The 24,570-nt window shown below is 47.9% G+C and overlaps 1 protein-coding gene across 1 annotated transcript in view; it reads right to left on the reverse strand.

The window, feature by feature from the left end:
• Positions 1 to 21,323: 21,323 nt before the first annotated feature.
• The window catches only part of ADRB2 (adrenoceptor beta 2), a 30,278-nt gene continuing 27,031 nt past the window's right edge, over positions 21,324 to 24,570 (reverse strand). Inside the window, exon 2 of the mRNA XM_032703048.1 lies at positions 21,324 to 22,843. Coding sequence (XP_032558939.1) covers positions 22,809 to 22,843 — 35 coding nt within the window. The 3' untranslated portion in view covers positions 21,324 to 22,808. The remainder of the gene's footprint in view (positions 22,844 to 24,570) is intronic.

Raw genomic sequence — 24,570 nt, forward strand, 5'->3', positions numbered from 1 at the left:
CCCAACCTGATCTTAAACACTTCCAGGGATGGAGCAGCCACAAGTTCTCTGGGCAACTTGTGCCAGGGCCTCACCATCCTCACAGTATAGAATTTTTTCCTAATGTCTAATCTAATTACTTGCCTTCCACCAGATCAATACCAAAAGCTTTGCTCTGAAGAGGCTATTCTGCATTTTCTCCATGTTCCCAGGATCCAGGCAGGCTTTCATGGGAAGGCTGGGGCTGTGCCCAGCAGGTCGGCCCGGAGGATGGGTTTGTGAGGGACAGCATGTAAAACACAGAGCCTGCCTGAGAAAAACACAAGCCAGGGCTGGCAGGTGGAAAGGGGTTACCATGGCAAGGAGCACTGGCTGCTCTGAAGCCCTGGACATCTTCCAGCCCAAGCTGCAGCCCACAGAAATCGCTGTCACCAGCCAGAGCTACTTCGCATACAGTCACACATCAGCTGAATTTGTTAATTCGGTTTTAGTAAGATAATAATTGCATGTTTATAAAAAACAACAGATTTTTTTTTTATTATTACTATTCAGTGACTGCCCAGGAGACATGGATTGATTTCCTGCTCGTCAGCTAATCTCTAATTATTATTATTATTATTATTATTATTATTATGCATCATTGTACTTAGCTTCATAAACAAAAGGCAATGAAACCCAAAGAGATTAACATGAGATACCTATAACTTAATTTACGTATAATAGCTTTATTAACTCAAAGCCTGGAACATTCCAGGAGAGTTTTAGCCAAGATCCTCAAGATGTGAGTGCTCACAACTGTACAGTGGCTTTGAAAAAGTATCACACTGCTTTGAGGAGGCACAGACTCCCAGAGAAGCCAGGACCTTCTCCCACCCTTCCTGCCTATGTCTTGCAGCACTGGAGAGTCAGGGGCACCCCGGGATTAAAGAACCTTCGAATTTCTCGAAGTGTGGTTTATTCTCACTTTAAAAGTGCTCATATTTCAGTGTTTATTAGTACATCCTCTCTGAAAGCCTGTTACATGCCTGCTGCTCCACAGGGTGCCCGAGGGGAATGCCACACTGGAACACTTGGTGGCCCTGTCATTTCTTGTGCATGTCACGGCTTCGTCATGTCTCATTAGTTAATTAGAGGACAGAAGAGCAAGTGGCAGAAATCGGAGCAGCCCTACAAAATGTGTGAAAATGTTAAACGAGCTTAGAAAGCAAAGCCCAAGGTACTGCCCTTTGTGGAAGCCACACTTTGGGCATCTTGTTCCTGTCATTGAGGATGAGCAGGGTGCACTGGCGGATGCTTGTGCCACACCAGGACAGCTCTATTAGTGGAAAAACGCACTTAAGCGAAGCTCCTCACTGCTGCTCTGGGCCCAGAGGTCACCTCCTGCACAAGGGTGACCTGTTTTGCTTTTTTCTGAACTTCTTTCTCATGAAACTATTAGCAGAAAAATCAGATAAGGGTTACAACTGTTTGGCTGCACTTTTGTACTGTCATACCTCAAAACGATGAGCAGGATCATGTAAAAATAATTTTACATGAATAAAATAACATTTTCCAGCAAATGGAATATTAATGCAATCTCAGTTACTACTAAGAGTATATTTTGCAGCATTGGAATTTTACCAATGTCCTTAAGTTCATCTGGTGACTTTTTAGTGTGGTTTGGGTATTTTTACTTTACATTATAGAAATACTGTACCCACATTCTTGACACACTAAACACGGGAATGCAAAAATCTTTGTGTACTTGAGTATACACTTACTACACAGGGAGACTTATGCTTGGTGTAAGCTAGCAAAGGTGTCAGAAAAATAATTCTGGTGTTATTACTAATTTGTGGCTAATAAATGAGTAAATTTGATCATCTAAGTGAATGAAACAAACGTCTGCCAGGCCTCAAAATCATGTTTGCAGAGCGTGGCAGGATAAAGCAAACTGTAATACCGTACAAAGGGTAGTGAAATAGGGCTTTGGACTCAGGAATTGGACACGATGATCCTTGTGGGTCCCTTCCAACCCTTCCAGCCCAGGAGATTCCATGATTCTGTGACTGTTGGCATCGTGCACAGCCCCAGCCCTCAGCAGGGACCCCCTCACTGCAGAGCAGGGTAAAGAGAACATCCCCAGAGTGTCCCTGCTGGCATACCCTGGCTGCCTGGGGCTATCCTCCAGCATTCCAGGGCGATTTCCAGCATTGCATCATTTTTACACCACCCGATCTGGGTTGTGCTTCCCTGGGGAAGGTGAGGTGCCTGTTAGTCATGCAGTGGGGGGTGACTGCTCTGCTCCTGTTTTGCTGAGGGCACTCTCTACCAGTCTGATCTCTTCCATTAATTTATTATGCCCAGTAAATGGCATTTCCCAAGCTCTGCAGTGATGCAGACACTCAGCCCTCTACCACAGCTAGTCAGGGATGCACCAGCTCTCAGTCCCACTGGTGCTGGAGGAAGATTTGAGGAGATCCTCTGCCCAAGGGACAAGAGCAGACAGCACTGAATTTGCCTCTATACAAACCAATTTGAAAAGTGAAAGCACTTGCTTTAGATGTTCCACCAGTGCTCCCCTTCTGCAGCCCGTGCCATGGGCAGTGTGTACATGGTGCTGTACCAGGCTCGCAGGGAGCAAGGGAAGGCAGGAGTAAGCCCTCCATGGCCAAATGCACACTGCTTCCTGGAATTTGCTTTTCCATGTGGCCTGCAACATTGATTTTTAAACCCACTCTGCTGGTTATTTACTTCTGAAATTGAGCAGTGTGCCTTTGAGCTCTAAATTTTAGGGACTATATTGTACCTGACTAATGTTATGGTCTGTGTTACCTTTTATCTTGGTTTGCTATTAATTTAACAGCAAATCTCTGTGTTTGTCAGTTTTGATTCCTGGGGTACCATATAACTTGGTTTGTAAATTGATTTGTGCTTTCTGATACTTCAATAAAGCCATAAACACAGCTCTTCATTTCCCTGTGAGTTCGTGGTGAACAAGCAGAAGCTGAGCACAAAAATAGACATTTATTTAACCAATGAGTATAACAAGGGGAGGGCAACAGGAACTGGCTGGCAGCCTGCTGATAGTCTCTAAACTAGGTGCAGGTTGCAGTGCAAATGAATGGTTTTATCCTCAGACAGGACCTACTGAAAGCAATGTCCTGTTTGTTTGTTGTCTGCTGTGCACAGATGAGAAGCTCTGGGCCCTGCTGAGCTCCCCCAGCCCATCACCTTGAGCTCCCAGGGCATGCACTGCCTGAGATGTCCTGGTTTTTCCCAGCCCTGACACCTGTCTGGGTGTGCAACACAGTGGAGTGGTTGAGAGTGGGTGCTTGATCAGGAATCTAGAGAAACCAAGGCAAAACTGGGGAGGTGCTTGGTCCCTCATCTCTGGGAGTTCCCTGCTTCTTCTCCCCACCACATGAATCCCTATTCTCTGTGCTCATTCTCTCCATTCCCTTCTCATGCCTGATTTCTTACCAGCCTCATGGCTGTGTAAGGACACCCCAGATACTACTTCCAGTGTGGCAGGAGAGGACATTTGTGGTTAATTTTAATTTCTTTTGTGCCAGCAACTTTTCCTCTGTGTCACCCTGCACAATGCCAAGGCCACAGCACAGAGGGCTCGTCATTCTCACCCTGCTCACATTTCCCACAGGGACATGCAGGTTGAGGCTCAGCCAGGTGGCTGCAGGCAATGGAAACCACCTCTAAAAGCTGCTTTTTAGTGTGTTAAATTGATATAATCATAAAATCATAGAATGGCCTGGCTTGGAAGGGACCTTAACCATCATCTAGTTCCAAACACCTTCAAATGAGACGCTGAAAATGTAAGGTATTGTGAAGCTGAAGAGAAGCTGAACAGAGAAGGAAGCTCAAGTGGTTGCTTTAACAGAATGGTTCATTTTTCTTTGAAATTAATTAGCTGAATCCTGACAAAACCTGTTATTAAAAGAGCACTCTTGTCTTTTTAATCATCAGAGTTGTTTGCAAAGCGCTCCCAGAAGTTGGAAATCATACCCTCTCCTCCGGCTCTTTTGTTCATTTTCATCAGGGGGAAATTCATGAGAATTCATTAAAAAATTATTGGCACCCCAGAGCCAAAGGCAACAAACCTCTCAAAATGTCCAAATAAAAAAATCTGTAATGAATAACCACTGTCAAATGGCCCAGCAAAATGGAAAAATAGGACAGCAAACAAAACTAGACAAAAACTTCAGCATTGCAGTGGGGGCTGCAATTAGGAGTTCTGTGATTCATACTCCAACACTCGCCCACCACTGCTCTCTACAGAATGAGTCAAGGCTGATTGCATCACTAATTCCCTGGGACTTTCCTTTTGGCAGTGGAAAGAAAGGGCTGAAGGCAGTTGGGTTACTCTGAACCTACAAACACAAATTGTGAGATGGAACTTGTCATCGTGCTCATTGCACAGTCCCACCAGGACTAGTCACAGGTCAAAGTCTGCTGGAGTTATCTCTCTGCCACTGTGGGGTGGGCAGCAGGTCCAGAGGAGGTCACTGCCTGATCCTGGAGCTGAGACTGCAGAAGGATGGGGAGAACATCACTTGGTCCTGGATGAGGAGGGCCACCAAGATGATTAGAGGGATAGTTTCCTCTCCTACAAATAAATGCTGAGAGAATTGGGATTGTTCAGCCTGGAGAAGAGAAGGCTGAGGGTGACCTGCTTGTGGCCTTCCAATACCTGAGTGGAGCCTGCAAGAAAGATAGAGAGAGACTTTGTACAAGGGTTTGGAGTGACAGGACAAGGAGGAATGGCTTCAGACTGACAGAGAGCAGGGTTAGATTGGATATGAGGAAAAAAAATCTTTACTGTGAGAGTGGTGAAGCCCTGGCACAGGTTGCCCAGAGAAGCTGTGGCTGCCCCATCTCTGGAAGTGATCAGGGCCAGGTTGGATGGGTCTTGGAGCAACCTGGTCTAGTGGAAGGTGTCCCTGTCCATGATAGGGAGTTGGAACTACATGATCTTTAAGGTCCCTTCCAACCCAAACCATTCTATGATTCTCTGGTGCTGCAATGTCTGTTATCAGCCAGAGCAGCAGCAGAAGACATGGAAAACCTGTGTGTTGGGCTTTATGACGCAGCAGAGCATCCTGGCTCTACGTCTGGCAGTGAACAGCCTGCCACATAATTTCAGTGCACTTTTCCAACCTGCTTTCAGCTGACACACTTTGGGAACCCTTCCCCAGTGACCCATGTCCTCTGTCACCACCCCCATGTGAGGACTATGGCAGGAGTGGGTGTTGCAGCATTCAGCTGCACCTGCAATGGCTGCATCAATATTCATCTCTTTGTAAACATATACTGACCCTGCTGCTCAGAGTCACTTCAGTTTATTCATATTGATTCAGGACTGTTAATGATTAAATACAATGTTCTCCAAAGCCTGTGTTTAACAGGAAAGCTTGATTGGATTTGCTGTTTGAAATTGGGTTGTTTTCAGTTACATTGCTGGTCTTTTTTCTTTTTTCCTTGTGGAACATCATGTCATTTTACAAATGAACAATTAACCTCTCACCTTTTAATAAAAACTTCCATCTCTGAAGGATTCACATCCTCCCATGTAATCAGACATCTGATACACTGCACGTCCCACTGTCATCTCTGGGGTCCCCACAGCCATCACAGGCAGAGCTGCTCCTGCAGGTCCAGCAGCCTGAGCTGACCCTGCCCAGGAGCCACAGGCTGGAGGAGAGGGGGCAGAAAGTCCCAGAGAAGGCAGATGATGGCAAAGTCCCCATCTCTAGGCATCCCTAGGGCTCCCCTGGACAGAGAGTATAACAATTGCAAAACCTGGCACTTGTCCTGGAGACAACTTTGAGCCTTTACAGAAAAAAAATCAGAAGACAAAATGCAGGAGGTGATTTAGTTGATGTTCCAGATTTCCTCTTGGCAGCACTGGGAAGAAATCCCCAAAACCCCAGTGCAATGCACTGTGTAGCTTTGCCTGCCAATAACTCTTCAGGAATCCGTCCGTCCAAACGCTGTCCATCCATCACGGAGTCCCAGCCTCCAAAGGAAATGTCCAGACTTCAGTCTGCAGGAGGAACATGTTTGCGGGTAGGACCAGCAGGATACAAAAAATCCCTGCATGTATCTGGGGCAGTAGCTGTAGGTGAACTAGGGCAGAGTTTTACTGACAGTTGACATTGTATTTATTTCTCATCTTGCCTTTAAGTGAGATGGCACATGAGGGCTCAACCACGCAAGTTAAGAAAGTAAAACAAGGGCAGAACACCACAGTGAAACTGCTGAGTTGCTATGAATTAGTGACAGTTTAAAAAGAAGATGTGAAATCAAAGATTCAGGAAAAAACCCTGACCTGAGAAAGCACAGAAGCCCCGTGAGAAGGAGCAGAGGGAAGACTGAGTGCAACTCAGCAAGTCAGATCCATCACAGGCAGCAGCACAGACTGGCATTTTCTGGGGCAGGGACTGGCACTGTGATGGGTCAGGATGGGACCACAGCTTGACCAGCCCCGAGTTATGTGCGTGAGCAACCAGATGATTGCTGTGTGCACGTGGGCATGGACGTGTTTCTGCTTTCACACCTCTGTGCTTGAGAGAAGATGGACAAATAAAAGTGACTCAGAGGTCCAGGGTTACACCTGGTTAGACTGAATGAGGTGAAATCCATTTTGGGATCTCCAGTGGCCCTCACTCAGTGGTGTCACACTGGTTCCAGGATATTAAGGGCACCTGTCAGGGCTATTTTAGGAAACAGAAGCTTCCTGCCTGGTGCCCCCCTCTTCTCTGCACTGAGCTCCATGTCAGATGAGGTCTGCTGGAGCAAGGCTCACAGAAAGTTGTGGTTTTAGTGGAAAGACTTGATGAGAAAGTGCCTGAGCTCCCTTGTCACACACAGATTGAGCCCAGACTCTTTGCGTTTGGTTTTGGCATCTTCTGTGAAATTTCCACCTGCAGGTTTTGGCCCTGGCAGCACTTTGCCCATCCCCAGGGGCAGGAAAGGGATTAGGGCTTCTCCCAGAGATCTGCCTTGTGAAGCTGAGCTGATGTCTCCTCCCATGAGAAGAACCAGCCAGGGTGAGAAGGGAAATGAGTTCAGCATCTGCACATGGACACTTCTCTTCACACACCGAAACAGTTCATGTGCTGGTCACATACAAATGGGCAAAGCTGGGTTCTGACCTGCCAAAATGCAACGGTTTGAGTCTCAGATCTTGACATCAAGTTCACAGAGAGACTGAAACCCATAAGCCTTCATGGCCTGGGGGTCTAGCCTGGCTCTGCCCCATTGCACCAGGGTAAAGATTGGTTTTTAAACTCAGATGACTGGATTTGCTCTTCCAGAAGAGCTATTTCTGGAACTACTTCACTTTTTATCTACCTTAATTACTGCTATAGGTTGCAATTCCCCTGTTTTTGAGTGGCATGACCAAAACTGACCACAGGTGCCTTTACATGGGCAGTTGGGCTTTGGCTCCATGCAGAGCCAGAGGTGGCTGGGAGCAGCACAGACGTAGTGTGCTTTGCTTGATCCAGGGTAATGTGGGGAAAAGACACGTAACAGAGGGACAGAGTGTGTTTTAAAACAGAGACTACAATGCAAACACGTGAAGTAGTCTGTATGCAAAGGCAAGAGGAATCTTCCAGCTGAAGGAAGACCCTGCTGTGATTTGCATGTGAAATGAACTCCTGGTGAAGAGACTGTGGGTGTGCAGTTGCTCATCAAATGAGTAAGTCTGGCAGCCAAGGACACATTTTCAAGATTATGTTGCAATTAATATGATTTAATATCAGAGCCTCTTTTTTGTTCTTATCCCGCTATCTCTCCCCAAGGCTTCATCAGACTCAAACTTTCTCTTTACAAATCATAGAATCATAGGATGGTTTGGTTCAGAAGGGACCTTAAAGATCACTTTGTTCCAACTCCCTGCCATGTGCAGGGACACTTTCCACTAGACCAGGTTGCTCAGAGCCCCATTCAACCTGGCCCTGAACACTTCCAGAGACGGGGCAGCCACAGCTTCTCTTGGCAACCTGTACCAGGGCCTCACCACCCTCACAGGGAATAATTTTCTCCTGATATCTGACCTAAACTTACTCTCAGTTTGAAATCCTGCTTTCTGGCACAAGGGAAATCACCATCACACTGCCAGCTACCCTAGTAACAAGTTACAGAGGCAAGGGCTGTATTTCACTTGTTAGCCTTAAAATCCAAAGGTGAGAAGGAAATAAACTGCGGCAAAGAAAGAAATGGACAAAGGAAGAAGTTTGTGCTTCATTTAGGAGAAACCTGACCAGCTCAGTTAACCCCAAATGCTGCTGCAGCCATTCCAAGACCTAGGTTTGGATATATTATCCATCTTCTGCTTTCAGCCTCCATCACTGTCATTGCAAATTCAGGCTTTTTCTCCTTTACTCAGACTAGATACAGGGAAGATGTTCCAGCGAGCTTTGCGTGCCAAGGAGTGGGATATTTTGAAACCTCTGGTGGTTTTGGATAGGAAGTTCAAGCCCACAGTCAGTCACACACTGATGATTCTCCGACAAAGCTACTCCCAGAGGTAGCTTAATGGACAAGAGCTCCCACAGAGCCCGGCCTGCCAGCAAGTGCATCTCCAGCCACCCCTCATGGTGTCACTCAACCTGGATTTTGGGCTCTCTAAAGGCACTTGGAGATGAGCAGGCAACAAAGGCACCCAGAAACCACTTCTGGCCCCTGACAAGACACCTCTTATTGTGAGGCTCCAGCCCTCTGCCCCACCACTCAGCATGATACTCCCGGGAGAAAAGAAAATAGGTCTCATTTTTCTTCACTGCTGCCAATACAAGAGTTGGCTGCTTAGAAATCCTCCCTGTTTCTTCCACCTGTCTTTCTTTCCCCTATCCAAGCACATTTTCTCTGAAGGACTAAGAACAACCATCACAGCCAGTGTGAGTCCCACAAACACCAGCAGTAGGTACATTCCCATAACATCCCCTACTTCAGGCATTCAGTGCCTCTCTTCTGACTCTTCTCCTGGCTTTCATATGCCAACCTAATCACTGGAGTATCGTTGTGGGTGATGTTGCTTCAGGAATTAATCTCTCCTGAAATTTCTGCTTTAAGATGTCTGTCCCCATCCCTGCTGCTGTGGAGAAACTCTCGGGGAGTCCCTGACATGGGGAGAATGACCACTTACATTGATTTAATTTAATTCTGGGGAGAGTTGAAAGACCTGTGAAAGACCTAATGTAGCAAATGAACCTGCTTGTAAATTCTCTTGCATCAGCAGAAGCATTTTATGTTGCTGAAGACTGCACTAATCACTAAAAGACAGAAATACATCTTCCACTCGGATTTATCCCTGCACTTGAGCAGGGAATACAAATACAGCTTAACCCTCTGCACCCCAGACTAGAAGGAAATTTCCCAGCTCCTGTTGATTTTCCTTGCTTTTGCTTCAAAACTGCTGAGGATGGAGGGAAACGGAAGAAAACAGGGACATCTATATGGGTGAAACTCCTGGAACTCCCTGCTACCTGCCCCAGGTGCAGGAGGGAGCAGGTGGCAGCAGATGAAGGTTACAGGCCATGGTGAAGGGCACTTCTGTCATCAGACAGACGCCTGCCCACAGCAGGAGTCAGGGAGCCTCCTCCAGCAAGCACTGCCCTGGAGAGATTAACCCCAAAAAGGGGATGGAAAAAGAGCCCTGACATGAACCTGCATTCCCCGAGAGCGAATATGGAGGGAAACTCAGCTGCAGGTGCAGAACACGGTGAGTCAGGCTCTTTTTTCTCCCCTCTAATAATACCACACTGAGAAGGGTCCCTGGGAGCTGGGTTGTATGAGGTCATGGGGGAGGTTTCCAGGAAAAAGTGGAGCTTTAGTAGCTCTGGAGGACCTGGCTGTGTTAGAGTCCTGCAGGAGCTGGAGTGATGTTGGATTTACAACTGTCTAAATGAGAGGTGAGGTTAAGTTTGGATGTGGCTTATCAAGAAACACCACCCCAAAACCCAGGCACATACATACATATGGGTACAGCCTCCCTGGAAGGGGCACTTTACCAGCCCACAGAGCTGCTGTAGAAATTCCCACATCAGAGTTTTTCTGTTCCCGAAGAAGACAAGCCAAGCAACAAATACTGAGAAAACTCATGAAGGATAAATTGCTGCTGCAAAAAGAAATCCCTCCTGCCTGGCAGAAGCTCTATTTATCTCCCAAAAACTGTAGTCTCAGTCTCTCCCAGGGGAACATTAACAGAGCTTGTTAAGAGCTTCCATGACAAACAAACCTTTGTCACATGCCAAGAGGACAGGTAAAGCTTTGAGGTCCCAGGTCCCCTCCTAGAGACCCGAGGGGATGCTTCATGCTGGAAATGCCATGCCAGGGGACACTGACAGTGCCACTGAGAGACCCGTCTGCATAGGAGCTGTACAGCAGAGCTGCTGTGAAGACAAGGCCTTTTCCCTTGAGGTGCCATGGGCTTGCCACCCACCTCCTTGCCTCAGGAAGAGGGCTGGAGGTGGCAGCCGTGCTCCCAGGGCTCCATCTGTGCTCTGCATCCACAGGAGCACCACAGCTTTGGGCTGATGCTGGTGCATTGCCTTGTCCTCACCTTGTTAATCCCCTTGTGGACAGCCCCCAGCTCCGAGTTCAGCTAATCTCAACACCCACTTTATGGAGTCACCTTGGGTGAAAAGCTGGAACAGCAGCTGTCACTTGTCCCATCAGGCTGGTCCTGCTCCCTTGCCCTCTGAGCACTTCTGTTCATGGGAGACCGTCTTTCTGTGGCAGGGTCACACTCTTGGCAGGTGAAGTTACTCAGCTATTGACTACATTCATTAGTCAGATATTGACACATCATGCTGGAGAAAATGAGAAGGGCTACTCCAGTGACTGCTCAGGCTCTTAAAAGAAACCTGCTCCCCATTTGCTTCTCCCCAAAAAGCTGAATATTCAAAAGGTCAGAAGGACGTCTCAGGATGAATCAGCCAAGAGACACGTATCTAAGATCAAAGGGATTGTCAATCCAATTAACAGCCTGGGTTCCTGTGGCATTTTACGTATAAAATACACACTCCTCAGTGTTTCATCTCCAAGTCCAAGTCTCTCTGGAAGTCTTTCTTCCCAAGCGTTTCTTCTTGTCTCCCCACTGTCACAGACATCCCTCAGCTGGTAGGAGACATTTTGTAACCAAGAGTGCAAATTCTCTCTTTTCTCTCTTTTCCCAGAGATACTGTCTGTCTCTTTTTGGGAGTTTAATTAAAACTACCTCATTTTCCCATTGCAGCTCCTGCCCAACTCAGAGTGAGGAAGCTCCGTATGTTGGGTTGTGGGAGAGACCCAGATCCTGGGTTTCAGGCCATAGAGAGGGCATTGACCTGAGCAACCAGGGGGTGAACCTCCCTTCCTCAGCCTGGGAACTGGGATCCATGCTGCTGGCTGTGCTTTGCAGGTGGGAGAGCAGAGTTTTGCCTGACTGCACAAAATGCATCATGGATTGATTTAAGCAAAGCAGGGGATTAGCACTGGGGAACCTGGGAAGAGATGGGGGAGTGTTGTTGGATGTGTGCAGGGGGCTGTACAAACACCATCTGCGAGATCTCTTCCCTATCTGACTGGGGAAAAGGAGGCTCAGGGGAGACTTTATTGCTCTCTACAACTCCCTGACAGGAGGTTGGAGCCAGGTGGGAGCCAGCCTTTTCTCCCAGGCAACAAGTGACAGGACAAGAGGAAATGGCCTCAAGCTGTGCCAGAGGAGGTTAGCATTGGACATCAGAAGGAATTTCTTCATGGAAAGAATTGTCAAACATTGGAACAGGCTGGGCTGCCCAGGGAGGTGGTGGAATCACCATCCCTGGAGGTGTTCAAGGAACCATTAGGTGTGGCACTCAGTCTAGTTGACAAGGCAGTGATTGGTCACGGGTTGGATTCAATGATCTTGGAGGTCTTTTCCAACCTAAATGATTCTGTTAATCAGGCATCTGCTGCTCCAGGAGTGAATGGTTCCAGCATGCCCATGGTCCCCTCCATGCCAGGCTCCCTGTGGGACTGTAGCAGCCAATCCCAACCACTGGCAGGAAGAAAGCAGCCTGGCAGAATTTCTTGTTCAGAGTGGGGTGAAGTCAGGAGACACCACATGGAACAACTTCTCAGTGGAAATGAAGATGGGCTGTTAACACTGCAGCAGTGCCACCTCCACAGGGACCCCCAGGGCACCCACATTAATGCCCTATCAACATATTAGGATTCATGTGGGCACTGAAAGAAGGAATAGTGATGAGGCCATTGTTTTGCTGGAGTTTCTGGAAGTGCCAACTGGCTATGCAGTATTAGCATAGCCAGCAGCACTGCTGCAGGAAGGCCAGGAGAACTCAATGGGATGCTGGGATCTCCAAGCATCCAGCCTCTGTGGATAAAGGCTCCTACAGCCTGAATCTCTGTGCAATGGGAAGTAGGAAACCACCCTGGTTTCCTGCTGTGGTACTGCATTGAGGCCAAGATTGTGATGTCTCAGAGGAAGATGAGGAACACACAAAGCAAGCAAGCCCTGGTAAAATAGAGCGGGATTCAAACCCAGAGAGGCATACTGTGTTTTAAACTGATCCCAGTTCATTCTGGAGAGCCCTTAGGCTGCACAAACAGGTTGGTTCTCTGGCCATGGGAAGGTGAGAAAGCTACAGAAAGACTGTACAGGCAGAGGAAAGCTGAACCTGGAAGCTCAACCTCCCAATGGCCAGGACAAACCAACCCCAAATTGGTCCTCATCAGCTTTTAGGGCAAATATGTGGAGTTTGGGACCAGGAGTGCCTAAGCTGTTGTTTGATGGGCAGGAGAGGACATGAAATGTCCTGGAAGGCATGCCCATGGATAGATGGAGATTCTATTTCTTCTCATCAGCCATGCAAAAGGCTGCAGGGATCAACACTGAGCTGGAAGGCTCCTGCTGCAGCCTGTGGCAGAGGAATAGAGATGTGTGTGGGCTTTGAGGAAATACGTCCCCCACTAGAAGGAGAAGATCAAGCAGACAAAACAGTCTTAGAAAGGGAGGGGCCGCTCAGGGAATTGTTCCATCAGGCAGGTACAGAGTGCTGAGCTAAGGGGAATTCACAGTAAAGAAAAAAAAAGACTTTAAAAATGTGTTTCCTTCCTTCAAAGTTATCCAGCAAGCGGTTCCCTGTTAAAAGTACCCTTGGAGATGCAGCTGCCTGGTTGACACTGCATCGCCCCCTCGGCTGCGCAGTTCCCAGCTGTGCCGCGGCGGTGCCGCTCCAGTACGTTCTGTAATTGCTCATCAGCGCTTCACAGTGCACAACCACCCCAGGAATCGATGCCTGAATAAGCACAGGGAAGTCTTAGCTAATGAACTGGGAGTTCATTTCTATTCTGGGGACAAGCTCGTTCCCTTGTTGCTGAGAAATATCCTGCATCTCTCCATGTGCTGACGTTGAAGCGTGGTAGTTGTGACTCCTCAGCTCTGCCTCTGCTGGAATCTTCCCTGTGACATATTTGCAGTGTCATCAGGCAGATAAAAGTTGCTTTTTAAGCAATCCTTTTTACAGAATCAAAGAATCATTTAGTTTGGAAAAAACCTCCAAGATCATCAAGTCCAACCTGTGACCAATCCCCACCTTGTCAACCAGACCAGAGCACTGAGTGCCACGTCCAGTCATTCTTCAAACACCTCCAGGGATGGTGATTCCACCACCTCCCTGGGTAGGAGAGATCGTGGAGTCACCACATCTTTTTCTGACTGTTTTGGCTGGGAGGGAAACACCTCAGCTGCTGCAGGGCCAAGAGGTGGAGATTGCTCTGTCCACATGGAAAGAAGCACTGATGAGGCTTCATGACTTGGCAAGAACATCCTGTGGGCTAAAGGTCTCCCCTCCCTGCAGGGGAGGCTGCAGGCAAAGAGTCAGGGCTCCAGGTGGCAGAAGAAGTTGGGTGTTTGTTTGCAGAAGGATGAAAACAACACCTTTGAAAGCTTTCCAGGGACTTGCCCTGCTGGTGTATCTTTATGTAGAGTGTCAGCTTTGGAACTCCTCTGGCATCCATGGGTGCCACCACATGATCTGACTCCTATCAGCAAGAAAATCCTCCCCTGTGAAGTTCCTCTGTTGTTTATTCTGATCTATGCAATGGCTGTCCCTTTTCCTAGACTGTCCTCTGATCCCAGAAAAAGCATCTTTTCCTCCTGCTTCCCTCCTCTAAGCCCCTTTCTAGGGGCTGTTTTCTCTGTTGTATCCCACCCGGTGTAGACACAGAACGCTTTGCTCAGCATCATGTGGGTAGAGAAGCTTTGGCTTCTGACCAGCAGCTTCCAGCTGCAACCCAAGATTGCTGCAAACTTCCCCTCATTGTCCCCATTGCTGTCAGTGGTGAGTTCTGAGCATCTTGCTCTGGACCTGTTCCATTCACACCCAAGGAGTCTGAGTTAGCCCTTTCTTTCTCCAGCTGGGGCAGAGCTTGTTGCTGAGCAAATCAGAGCCCTCTCTGCTGCATTTGGGGCATGCTAATCCTTCCTGCCCTCAAGCACACTCCAAAAATAGCACCAAGCCCCCACCGAGTGCAGCCTCAACAGCAACAGGTGCCATCCTGGAGCCATCACAGCTCGGCTGCTCAGAGCCCACTGAGTCGCTGGCAAATGCCACGTAATTTCTCGTGCCATTATCCTGTGACTCACTGCCAGGAGCACCTGGGATGCATCTGAGGCTGGGGTAGAGGTGGCAGGGTGGGGGATCAAGCAGGGGCTCCCCCTCTTCCACCTGTCCTGACAAAATTCATACTGTGCCCACCTTCCCACAGGGCATGGGATGTCTGTGAGGCACAAGGGCTCGATTGCCAAGTTGGATTCTCGACTGCCAAGTAAACAAGGCTGTTTACCAAAACCATCCGGAGTTTGTACAAGGATCAGCAGGAAGTACTCAGCTACAGCCACAGGATGGAGAGCTGGAAGCACCATTCAACTCTGCTTAGCTACAGTTTGGGGATCAAGAAATCAGCTTCCATCAATCAAAACCATATTTTCCTCAAAAAAACTTGTTCTTTCTGATTGCACTTTCATCGTGGGGGTCTCTGAAACATGACAAGCTTCATTTTGGATTGGCGCATGCATTTTACTTTGGTTTTGACGATAAAAGAAAACTGAAAAATTTAATTTCCTCCTTGTTTGCTTTGTCCCCGAATGCACTTGTTCAGGGTGTTCACATATTTTCCCATCCCCCTCCTTTGTTGTTTAAAAACCATAAAAATCACAAACTTTCTCCAGCTGAAGGAGTGTAGAAGGAAGTGGAACAGTCCCTGGGTCAGTGCACTCTACTCGGCATTAGAAAGGGGAACAGTGTGGTGATGAAGATGTGACTTACTTGTTTTCTAGAAAGAAACATCTGAAATTATTTTTCAAAGATGAAAATTGTTGCCTTTAAACAAACACAGAACCATTCCCAAAATCTGCCTTTGCATGTTTGGTGCTTGTTGTGCAATTGTTTTCTGGTGCTACAGTTTTTGCACAGGTTTCTTTCAAGAAGCAGCATCTGATGCTCTTGCTGGGCTCGTGCAGCTATCTGGCACGTGCAGGGATGGAAACAGGAATGTGCTGCTCCCCAGTGCAGTGGCACTGCTGTATTCCCTGCCCTGGGAAGACTGGCAGCAGGGGAAAAACACACTTCTGCCAGAGAGCCAGGTCCCTGTGTCTGTACCAAGGCAGGGCCATGGAAAAGGCTGTGGAGAGTAGAGTGAGTGGCCAGGATTTGCCTGGCTGAATGTAGATGTCTCCAGCTGAGCTACTCCACAGCAATTTTGTAACCTTGCAGGACAATGGCCCATCTAGAGAAGTAGTGTATCCTACCATAGGATAGTCATAGAATCATGGAATGGATTGAGTTGGAAGGGACCTTAAAGATCACCTTGTTCCAACCCCTCCCAGGGGCAGGGACACCTTCCACTAGACCAGGTTGCTCCAAGACCCATCCAACCTGGCTTTGAACACTTCCAGGGATGGGGCAGCCACAGTTTCTCTAGGCAACCTGTGCCAGAGCCTCACCACCCTCACAGTAAAGAATTTTTTCCTAATACTTGACTTATATTTCCCCTCTTCCAGTTTGAGTCCATTACTCCTTGTCTATCACCACAGTTCCTGATAAGAGTTATCATTTCCTTTGATCATCATTTCCCGATGTTTTGCCAACCTCAGCTTAACCAGGGAGTTCACTTGGATCCTGTTTGCTGCCCCTGGGATATCTCCCCTGCCTGTCTTTATTCTCCTGTTTAACCCCTCTCACCTGTTTAGATCCTGCGCTTTGCAGGACTAGACCCTTTCCCACATGGCTGGTGTGACACCTGGAGCTGTGGAGCTCCCTGCTTAGGTTGCCTGGTTGCTATTGCCATTGCAAACACAGCTAATAGTCATCTGCATCCCTGGACACCCATACAGCCTTTCCATTGGCCTGGATGGGCTTTCAGAGAAGATTAGCTCTTAAAAACGTGGGCTCCCCATGCAGGCTGCAGTGAAGACTTGCAGCAAAATAGTTAATGGTTAAAAACAGCATTAGTTATTTCTCTTCTTTTTCAGTTTCCAGTCGCAACAAGCTTTAGAGAAGCAGCATGGATAAACCAGCCTGGCATTTGTATATATTTTTATGTTATTTTTTGTGCTTTAATGACCGTAATTTCCATTTTTTTAACACCTCTTCTTCCTCTTTTTCCTTTCATCCTTTCAGATGACAGCCTGGTCTGGGCAGATCCACATTTCATTATGAATTTCACTGACATGTACAAAAAAAAAAGGCAGGCGAATAACCCAGCCCTCATCACTTCCTCAATTGATGAGGCAAACCCATCCCTTCAGCATCAGGATTCTGCAATCCAAAGGTGACCCCTTCTACCAATTTCCACTGAGACCAAAACAGAGCACCTGGGAATTAAACATTCTACCATAGTAATCAAAATGATGGTGAATTACCATCTTGGAATTTTTTAATCCAACATTTACTGAGATTTGTGCCTATAGGATTGAAAGTAAATGTGTGTGTGAGACCCAGAAATCAGCTTGTGTCCCAGGAAGGTGCCAGCTTGGGCTGGGGGAAGAGGATCAGGAATAATATAAGTGCCATGGTAACAGCAGGACTCTTTGAGGTGGTGTCAGGCCAGGGAAAGGGACACATCCACCAGAAGGCATACAAGGAAAGCAGGGAAAGTACCTGCTGCTTATGCCCAGCTGTGCGGTTCTTAAAAGGATACTGAGAGAGGGAGGATCATTAAATGAGGGGATGTGGCCATGGCTGGGGGAACTGTTGCTCTTGGATCGGGTCTTGAGGGCACAGTCCCCTCTATCATCCTCCATCCTTCAGGAAAATCTACGCCCAGAAGCAACAGGGCACCGTAGGAAGGCGTCCTACTTGCTGGGGACTGTCAGCCTTGCTTGCATGACAGCTGACAAAATGACCCTAAAAGCTGCAGCAGTCACTGCTGGCTGCACATGAGAAGACCCTGACTTCTCTGCAGCCTCTGCTATGTGCCAGGTAGCCTAAAATCTGGCCAAATGTGGGGGGTTTATTAGCCTGTTTACATTTGGGAGTTATGACGTGTCTCATCTGCTGCAAGAGGTGATGGTACCAGAGCCTCAAATGAACAAACGAGTCAGAAAACAAGGGCAAAGAGTGAATCTGCTGCTTGGTGAGGGTGGAAAGGGGTTGTTTAATTCCTGGAAGGATTAAACTGACTTGTAAAATAGCCTCATTCAGGCAGAAGCATTTGTGAGTACTGACATCCTGGGTTAACAATGCTCTTTACCAGACATTTGAGAAAGCAATTTTACACGCTGCTCTCAAGAGGTTTAAGTTGCCATAATTCATGTTCATACCTCTAACCATGAAAGGACAAAGAAAAGCTTTATTGCAGTTATGTGCTGCAATAATATTTTCACAGCTCTTTTCTCTGGATTGTTTTAAAGCTTTAGGAACTTTGGAAAGATATTTGGACACATCCTGGGATGTCTGGAGGCACTGGGGTGGTGTGTGCTCTTGGCAAATAAGGCTCATGGTTTATCCAGTCCCAAAACCCAGGGCTGACCCCAGAGCTCTGTAAATCCAGATGCAAAGCCTGGAAGATGGAGAAGATCCATCCTTTTAGTTAGATAAGCCTCTCTAGTGTGGATGGATGGGTACTCGCGGCTGGAACAGAAGTGTCTAAGTCAAATGTGACTTTGGAAATGTTCTTGGAGAGCTTCTGAATTTTTGTTGTTCCCAGTCACACTGAAAAGCAGAGGTATGGCACCACAGGGATCTGTGCACAGTTATGCATCATTTCCAGGCTGTTCTGTGATGGAAGGCACATCAAAATCTCAAATTACCCTGCAAGTGCTGCATACAGGTCCCATTGGAACACTGTGGACCCAGAGTGTGCTGCTGCCTGAAGCCCTGTGCCTGCTGGCAGCCAGAGAATGGGTTGCAGACACTTAGCACAACCACTGTCTGAAGCATCTTTATGTATTAGGGCACTCCAGGATCTCCACTCTTTTAAATTGGGATGATTAATTGTCTCATCATGAATTCAGTTGGAAATGTGTCAGTTTTGATTCTTTCGTTGTTTGGGGACCAAAATTTCCCCTGACAAATGCTTCTGAAAAGCTGTAACACTGTCACTGTCACCCTGCTCTGGTTCACCGGGGAGAACAGCTGGGGATTGAGAGGAGGAGTTAAGGAGCTTTCTGCTCCATCACTGATCTGAAGTGTGCCTAAGGAACCAGCCCATGATGACACACTGCCATGCAGGAGACTTCAGATTCCTCTGTTGTCATTCTGCTAAACCCTTGGGAGACTCAGCACTCTTTCATCTGTCTTTTTTCCTTCTCCTTGATTTCTTTGACCAGACCTCCTCCTGCTCAGCCCCACAACACCTGCAGCCCCACACCCACTGCCTTGCTGTTGCTCAGCTCCTCCCTAGCTTGGTCCCACAGCCCATTCCCACAGCACCCAAAGATATTGCAACCCATCACCCAACAGCACCAGGAAGCTTAAAGGAAAAGCCCTACCACCTGCTCTGGTGCGTTTTGTGTTTTGGATTCCCCTGGCTATCCTGACTGCCTCCAACCTCTCCTCCTTGTCAGCCCCAGCACCTCCTGGGCTGCCCTGGCATCTTTCTGTTCCCACCATCGAGGTACAGTCCCCTCCTCTGGCACCAGCTGATGAATAGGGTAAAAAAAAAAGAAGAGTGGGAAGAGCAGGACTTTTCATTCTTTATTTGTCAGAACAATTTGTTCAGTGAGAAGAACAGAGCTCTTACAATGACAATGGTGCTCCAGCTGAGTTCTGCACACACAGGATCCCCACGCAAGCTCTCCACGTGCACTGAGTCTGCCAACCCCCCACACACACACTCACAGGGCGTGGGGCTCCCTCCTTGCAGAGAGCTGTTGTTGAGATGGGGGCTTGGCTGTGCGCTGTCCCTAACAGGGGTCACTTCCCATGGGATCATAGAGTCACAGAATGGTTTGGCTTGGAAGGGACCTTAAACATCATTTCATTCCACCCCCTGCCATGGGCAGGGATGCCTTCCACTAGACCAGGTTACTTAGATCCCTGTCCAAACTGGCCTTGAACACTTCCAGGGATGGGGCAGCCACAGCTTCTCTGGGCTACCCGTGCCAGCGCCTCACCACCCTCACAGGGAAGAATTTCTTCCGTATATCTTGGGAAACAAGTGCTCACTGCCAACACTGATCGGCTTTTGGACACATCTCTGTGTCTGCCCCTTCCTTGCACCCCACAAGCCTCTCAATGAGGGAGAGAGAAGCACCACAGCTGCTGGGGAGACTGGGTGTTGCCAGAACTCCTGGCTACTCCAGTGGTGGGTACATATCCCTGACAAACTCAGCATGGCTGAATTAATGAACAGGCTCATCCTGTGCCAAGCCATGGGGAGGACAGGGAGCAGCAGCAATCAGGGAGCCAGAGATGTTCTTGGAAGGGAAAGAAGAGTGCAGGTCAAGTTGCAGAACATAATGAACAGCAGGTATTTGAAGAGCATCACCAGGAATAATGGAATGAAGTTTTCAAGAGAAAATGCAGGTGGAAAACTAACAGCAGCTCCTGACTTGGAGCACAGAGCAGTCTCCCAAAGGACAGCACAATAACCCTGGTGTCAGGGCATTTAAAAATAGACCCAGCACACCACCAGTAAGTAATATATGGAACAAGCCTGAAGGGTCAGAGGCAGATGGATTTGTAATACACCTCTTCTGTCTCCAACTCCTACAACTCTGCAAGGCAGTGATCAGCAATGAGCAGGTCACTGCTTTTGGGCCATGCTGGCAAATGATCAGAGCAAGTGCATCCATTCCACTTGCTGCAACCTGCTCTTGCACATCAGGGGATTTGTGAGAAAAAGAACTACATGCACGTCTCTAACCTGAAAACTAATCCCACGGATAGTGTTTCCAGTACATAATAAGTGACTAGAACCAGCCAAGAATCTTAAGAGGAACAGGTTTTGTTGGGAAATATTTCCAGTCAGCAACCACACAGGTTTGGACAAAGCCTTGCTGGGGCGTCTCAGAGGGAAGGGTATGGGAGAAGCCAGGCTTTCCTGGAGCAGCTGGGAGATGCACCAAGGGATGTCAGGGTAGCCTGGTCCCTCCTGAGTGTGGGAGCTGTGGGAGAGTAGCAGGGCACTGGAGAGCTGCCCTCTCCCAGAGAAATTTTTCCCTCTGCAGTGAGACAGACAGACTTTCCATAAAATGGGATACCTGACCATGAGTGGATGCTGCTGGTGTGCCAGTTTTTAGGCAAAAAGGGTAGGAACAGCCAAGGCTGAGCATGAACCGCTACAGCACAGCTACAGCCCTGCCTTGAGAGGCTGGTCTCAAACTGGCTGTGTCAAATGGGTCTGTGACGGACGTCTAGAGCACAAAAAGCTGCCAGGTTAACACCTGGTTTAATAACCTCAGTGAACACAATGGTGGGAATTTGCCTGGCTGGGGATATGTCCTCCTGTGAGTGTAGAAACCAAGTTTGCTTCAGGGAGTGCTGGGAAGGCGCAACCTGGGTGAGCAACTCACATAGAGACATGTCCTGCACAAGCACAGATGCACGGAGGACATTTGGCTACAGGGACATTCCCAAGCTTATGCAGGCTGCAGCTGTCCTGCTGTCCTTCCCAACAAAGCTTTACCCAGCTTGCCCTTGGTTCTTGACAGAGCAAAATGGCACCCTCACCCCTCCTGCCTTCTATGCTCCCTCCGTAGGCATGGCCACATCATAGAATCATACAATGGACACCTTCTGCTACACCAGGTTGTTCAGAGCTCCATCCAACCTGGCCTTGAACACCTCCAGGGATGAGGCATCTCGTTCAAGGCTTATCATAGAATCACAGAATGGTTTGGGTTGGAAGGGACCTTAAAGATCATCTAGTCCAACCTCTCCACCATTGGCAAGGACAGCTTCCACTAGAGGGTTGCTCCTGGAAGGTGTCCCTCTCTCCTGCCCCTCTGCCCAGTCCCCTTGCACAGACACACCACACGCCCCCTCCCTCCATCCTCTCTTGGCTGAGGGTGTTTGTGGGGAGGCGGCTCATTTAGCAGCTTCACATCAAGCAGCAAAAAAATAAATAAATAAATACAATTGCACATGAGGGAAGGGGTTTGCAGCTGGAAGCCCAGGAGAGAAGGTCTGAGATGGGGCTCCCGGCACAGTTTGGTACCAGCATGTTTTGCCCAGGCCTCTGGCAGCAGCTCAGTGACCAGACATCTGCAGCTGCCCAGCTGGGCATGACAGTCCACAGCTGGGGCACCACCTGCAAGTCAAAGGTGCACATTTTCCTGTGGTTTTGAGTCAGTTTTTCCAACTTTTTTCTGCCTGAGATCCATCACTCCCTCCACGTCTGTCTCTTTCACTGCTTAATGAGTTTTTCCCAATCCAAGAAGCAGGAGCTGAGTGTGCAGCCTGCCTGTATGCTCCTCCCCACAGCTGCAGGAGAGGGTCAGATGCTCTATGATGTTTTGAGGCTCAGGTGTTACAACTTGGCTCCCAAGGGTGGCTGGTCTTGCTAGAATGTGACTGCTTGCAAGTGAAACGACTGCCAGGTTCCAGCCTTTCTCCTGTCTGAAGTCCAGGCATGACAGTTGCACATTTGTTGACACAAGGAGCAAACAAACGCCACATTGCATCTGCACTGGGCAGGATTTGCCCTGTGCCAATCCTTCTGCTTGTTTGTGAGAGTCTGGGCCCCACATGATGTATATGGGCCTACAGAGAAGAAGAGGTAGACAGAGAAGACACCAGAAGGAGAAACAAGTACAGAATAAGTCAAAGCAATCTTCCACACTCCTTCTCTCTTGGTCTTGGACAGATTCCTGTTTCATCTGGATCCCCAACCAGCACGTGAACAGGCATCCTACTGGTCTCCTGACCTGACCATAAGGCAGTGACCTTGCTGTGCCTCTTCCAAATCAGACATTGGAGATGACCACGTGGTCCTGATACTCCCCTTTTGAAAGTGCTTTCCAAGGCTGCTGTGCCCGGGAAACCTCTCTACCCCTTTTATCATGATTTAGACATTCCTCTCCGTCAGTTCACAGGGCTCCTGTAGCCTCTTTCCAGAGCTGGTTCCACAGGCAGTGACTCCTGCAAAGTGCCTCTCGTGTTGCCAGTCCCCCAGTGGTGTCCTCCAAGGCTAGCAGAGCCTTTCCTGGTCCCCTGGTTATCTTTCACCAGCTTCTTCTTCAGGTGATGCACGATGGGCTATGGGTTAGGATGAAGACATTTGCCAAGGCAATCACTTCCCACAGCATCCCCAGGCTCAGGGAAGCAAGGCTGTGCTCCCACTCAATCTCTTCAGAGCCCTCATGAGCTCAGGATGGTGAGGAAGAGAGGTTGGTCCATTCAGCTCTTGACCATTCCTGGACACCCAGGGATCTCTGCGGGACAGAGAAGAAAGAAAAAAACCATTAGTTTAGCACAGAAGAGGTTGGGGTTTAAACACTTTCATGGATAAGGCAGCCACAGCTTCTCTGGGCAACCCGTGCCAGGGCCTCATCACCCTCATGCTGAAGATAAATAGATACATCTCTACAAACATGTCAGCTGCCCAGGAGATGAGAACACATTTCTTTCTGCTTTTAATATCAGTGAATCTACAAAAGGGAAAAAAATGGGCTTTTTCTTGATTGTGGAGATACTCAAATGACAGACTTGTCAGATGGGAAAATGGGAAATTAATCATGAGGTAAAGAAAGGAACAAGTACAGAATATGCCTGTGTTTTTAATTTTTGAAAGTGATATTTTTTAATAAGTATATGTAAAAGATTATCATCTGTGCATGTGAGAAGAAAGCAGGTTTAAAGCCAGAATGGATCTGCACAAAGGAAAAAAAACATATCTGTTCTTTGGGAACACAATGCCTCTCTCAGAAGAATTCTGGGTATCTAAAATGAAGCTATATTTCTTGGGCAAATAGAAGATGAAGTTCCAACATGACAGAGATAATTCACAACAGTGTTAGTTGCCAGCATCTCTTTAAAAGGACTACTCACACTCCATCTGCCCTGCAAAGTATATCCTTCCTTCCTTTCTTCCTTCCATCCATCCTTTTTCAGACATTCACAGCCCCAGTCTGTACCTCACCTTGATGGCAAGGATTGTACTGTGCACAAAAGGAAGAAAAGTCTTTCACTTTTTGTGTTTTCTCCTCCTAAAAACAGCTCCCATGGACTGCAATTAGCTCTGCAGGTGCAGCCTGTGCAGAGAAGTGTGGGCTGGGGCTGACAACTATGAAATACGAGGTTGAGGAGAAACCGATTTGCTAAATCAGCTGGATTTAGATGATTTGAACATGTCAGTCACTGCTGTTTAGTTTTCTACATGGGGCACTGTGGGCTATCAGAACCTAAAGGGATGACAACTCTATCACAGAAACATGGAATGTTTTAAGATCATCTCATTCCAGCCCCTGCCATGGGCGGGGACACCTCCCACTAGACCAGATTGCTCCAAGCCCTATCCAACCTGGCCTTGAACACTTTCAGGGATGGGACAGCCACAGCTTCTCTGGGCAACCTCTGTCAGTGCCTCACCATCCTCACAGTAAAGAATTTCTTCCTAATATCTAGTCTAACCCTACTCTCTTACAGCCTGAAGCCATTCCACCTTGTCCTGTCACTACAATTCTTTATGAGAACTGTTACCCAGAAGTCTTTCAGCTCATGATCTATCTAGAATATTGCTGAGTTTTCCTGTGTGAAATAATACCAGCTCCACCATTCCAGAGACAACAGCCTCAGCCCCACATTCATGCAGCACAGGACCAAGGACCAGCAGTTTAACCAGGGTGGAAAGCTCTCCCCAAATATGAAGGACAGATGATGAAATCAAGTGTCTTTCTGCAGTGTGGTATGCTAAGCATGCTGGAGTTTTTCCAGAACAAATCTGGAAACTCAGAGTGAAGCTTCTCTGCCCTTTTCCATCAGCTTGAAGCCAGAGAGCTCTTCTTCAACAATCCTACAGATGGAGCTTGTAAGCTTGCAAGAAAACCAGAACCATACCATGAGCTCCCAGGGCAAAGCCACTTGTGAAGTTCAAATGAGAAGGAAGAGGGAATACTCTAAAATAATTGATTGTTTGCATTCAGGAAGTAGAGCCACAAAG

The sequence above is a fragment of the Chiroxiphia lanceolata genome, chromosome 15 (genome assembly GCF_009829145.1).
Source record: "Chiroxiphia lanceolata isolate bChiLan1 chromosome 15, bChiLan1.pri, whole genome shotgun sequence".
NCBI classification, from domain to species: Eukaryota; Metazoa; Chordata; class Aves; order Passeriformes; family Pipridae; genus Chiroxiphia; species Chiroxiphia lanceolata.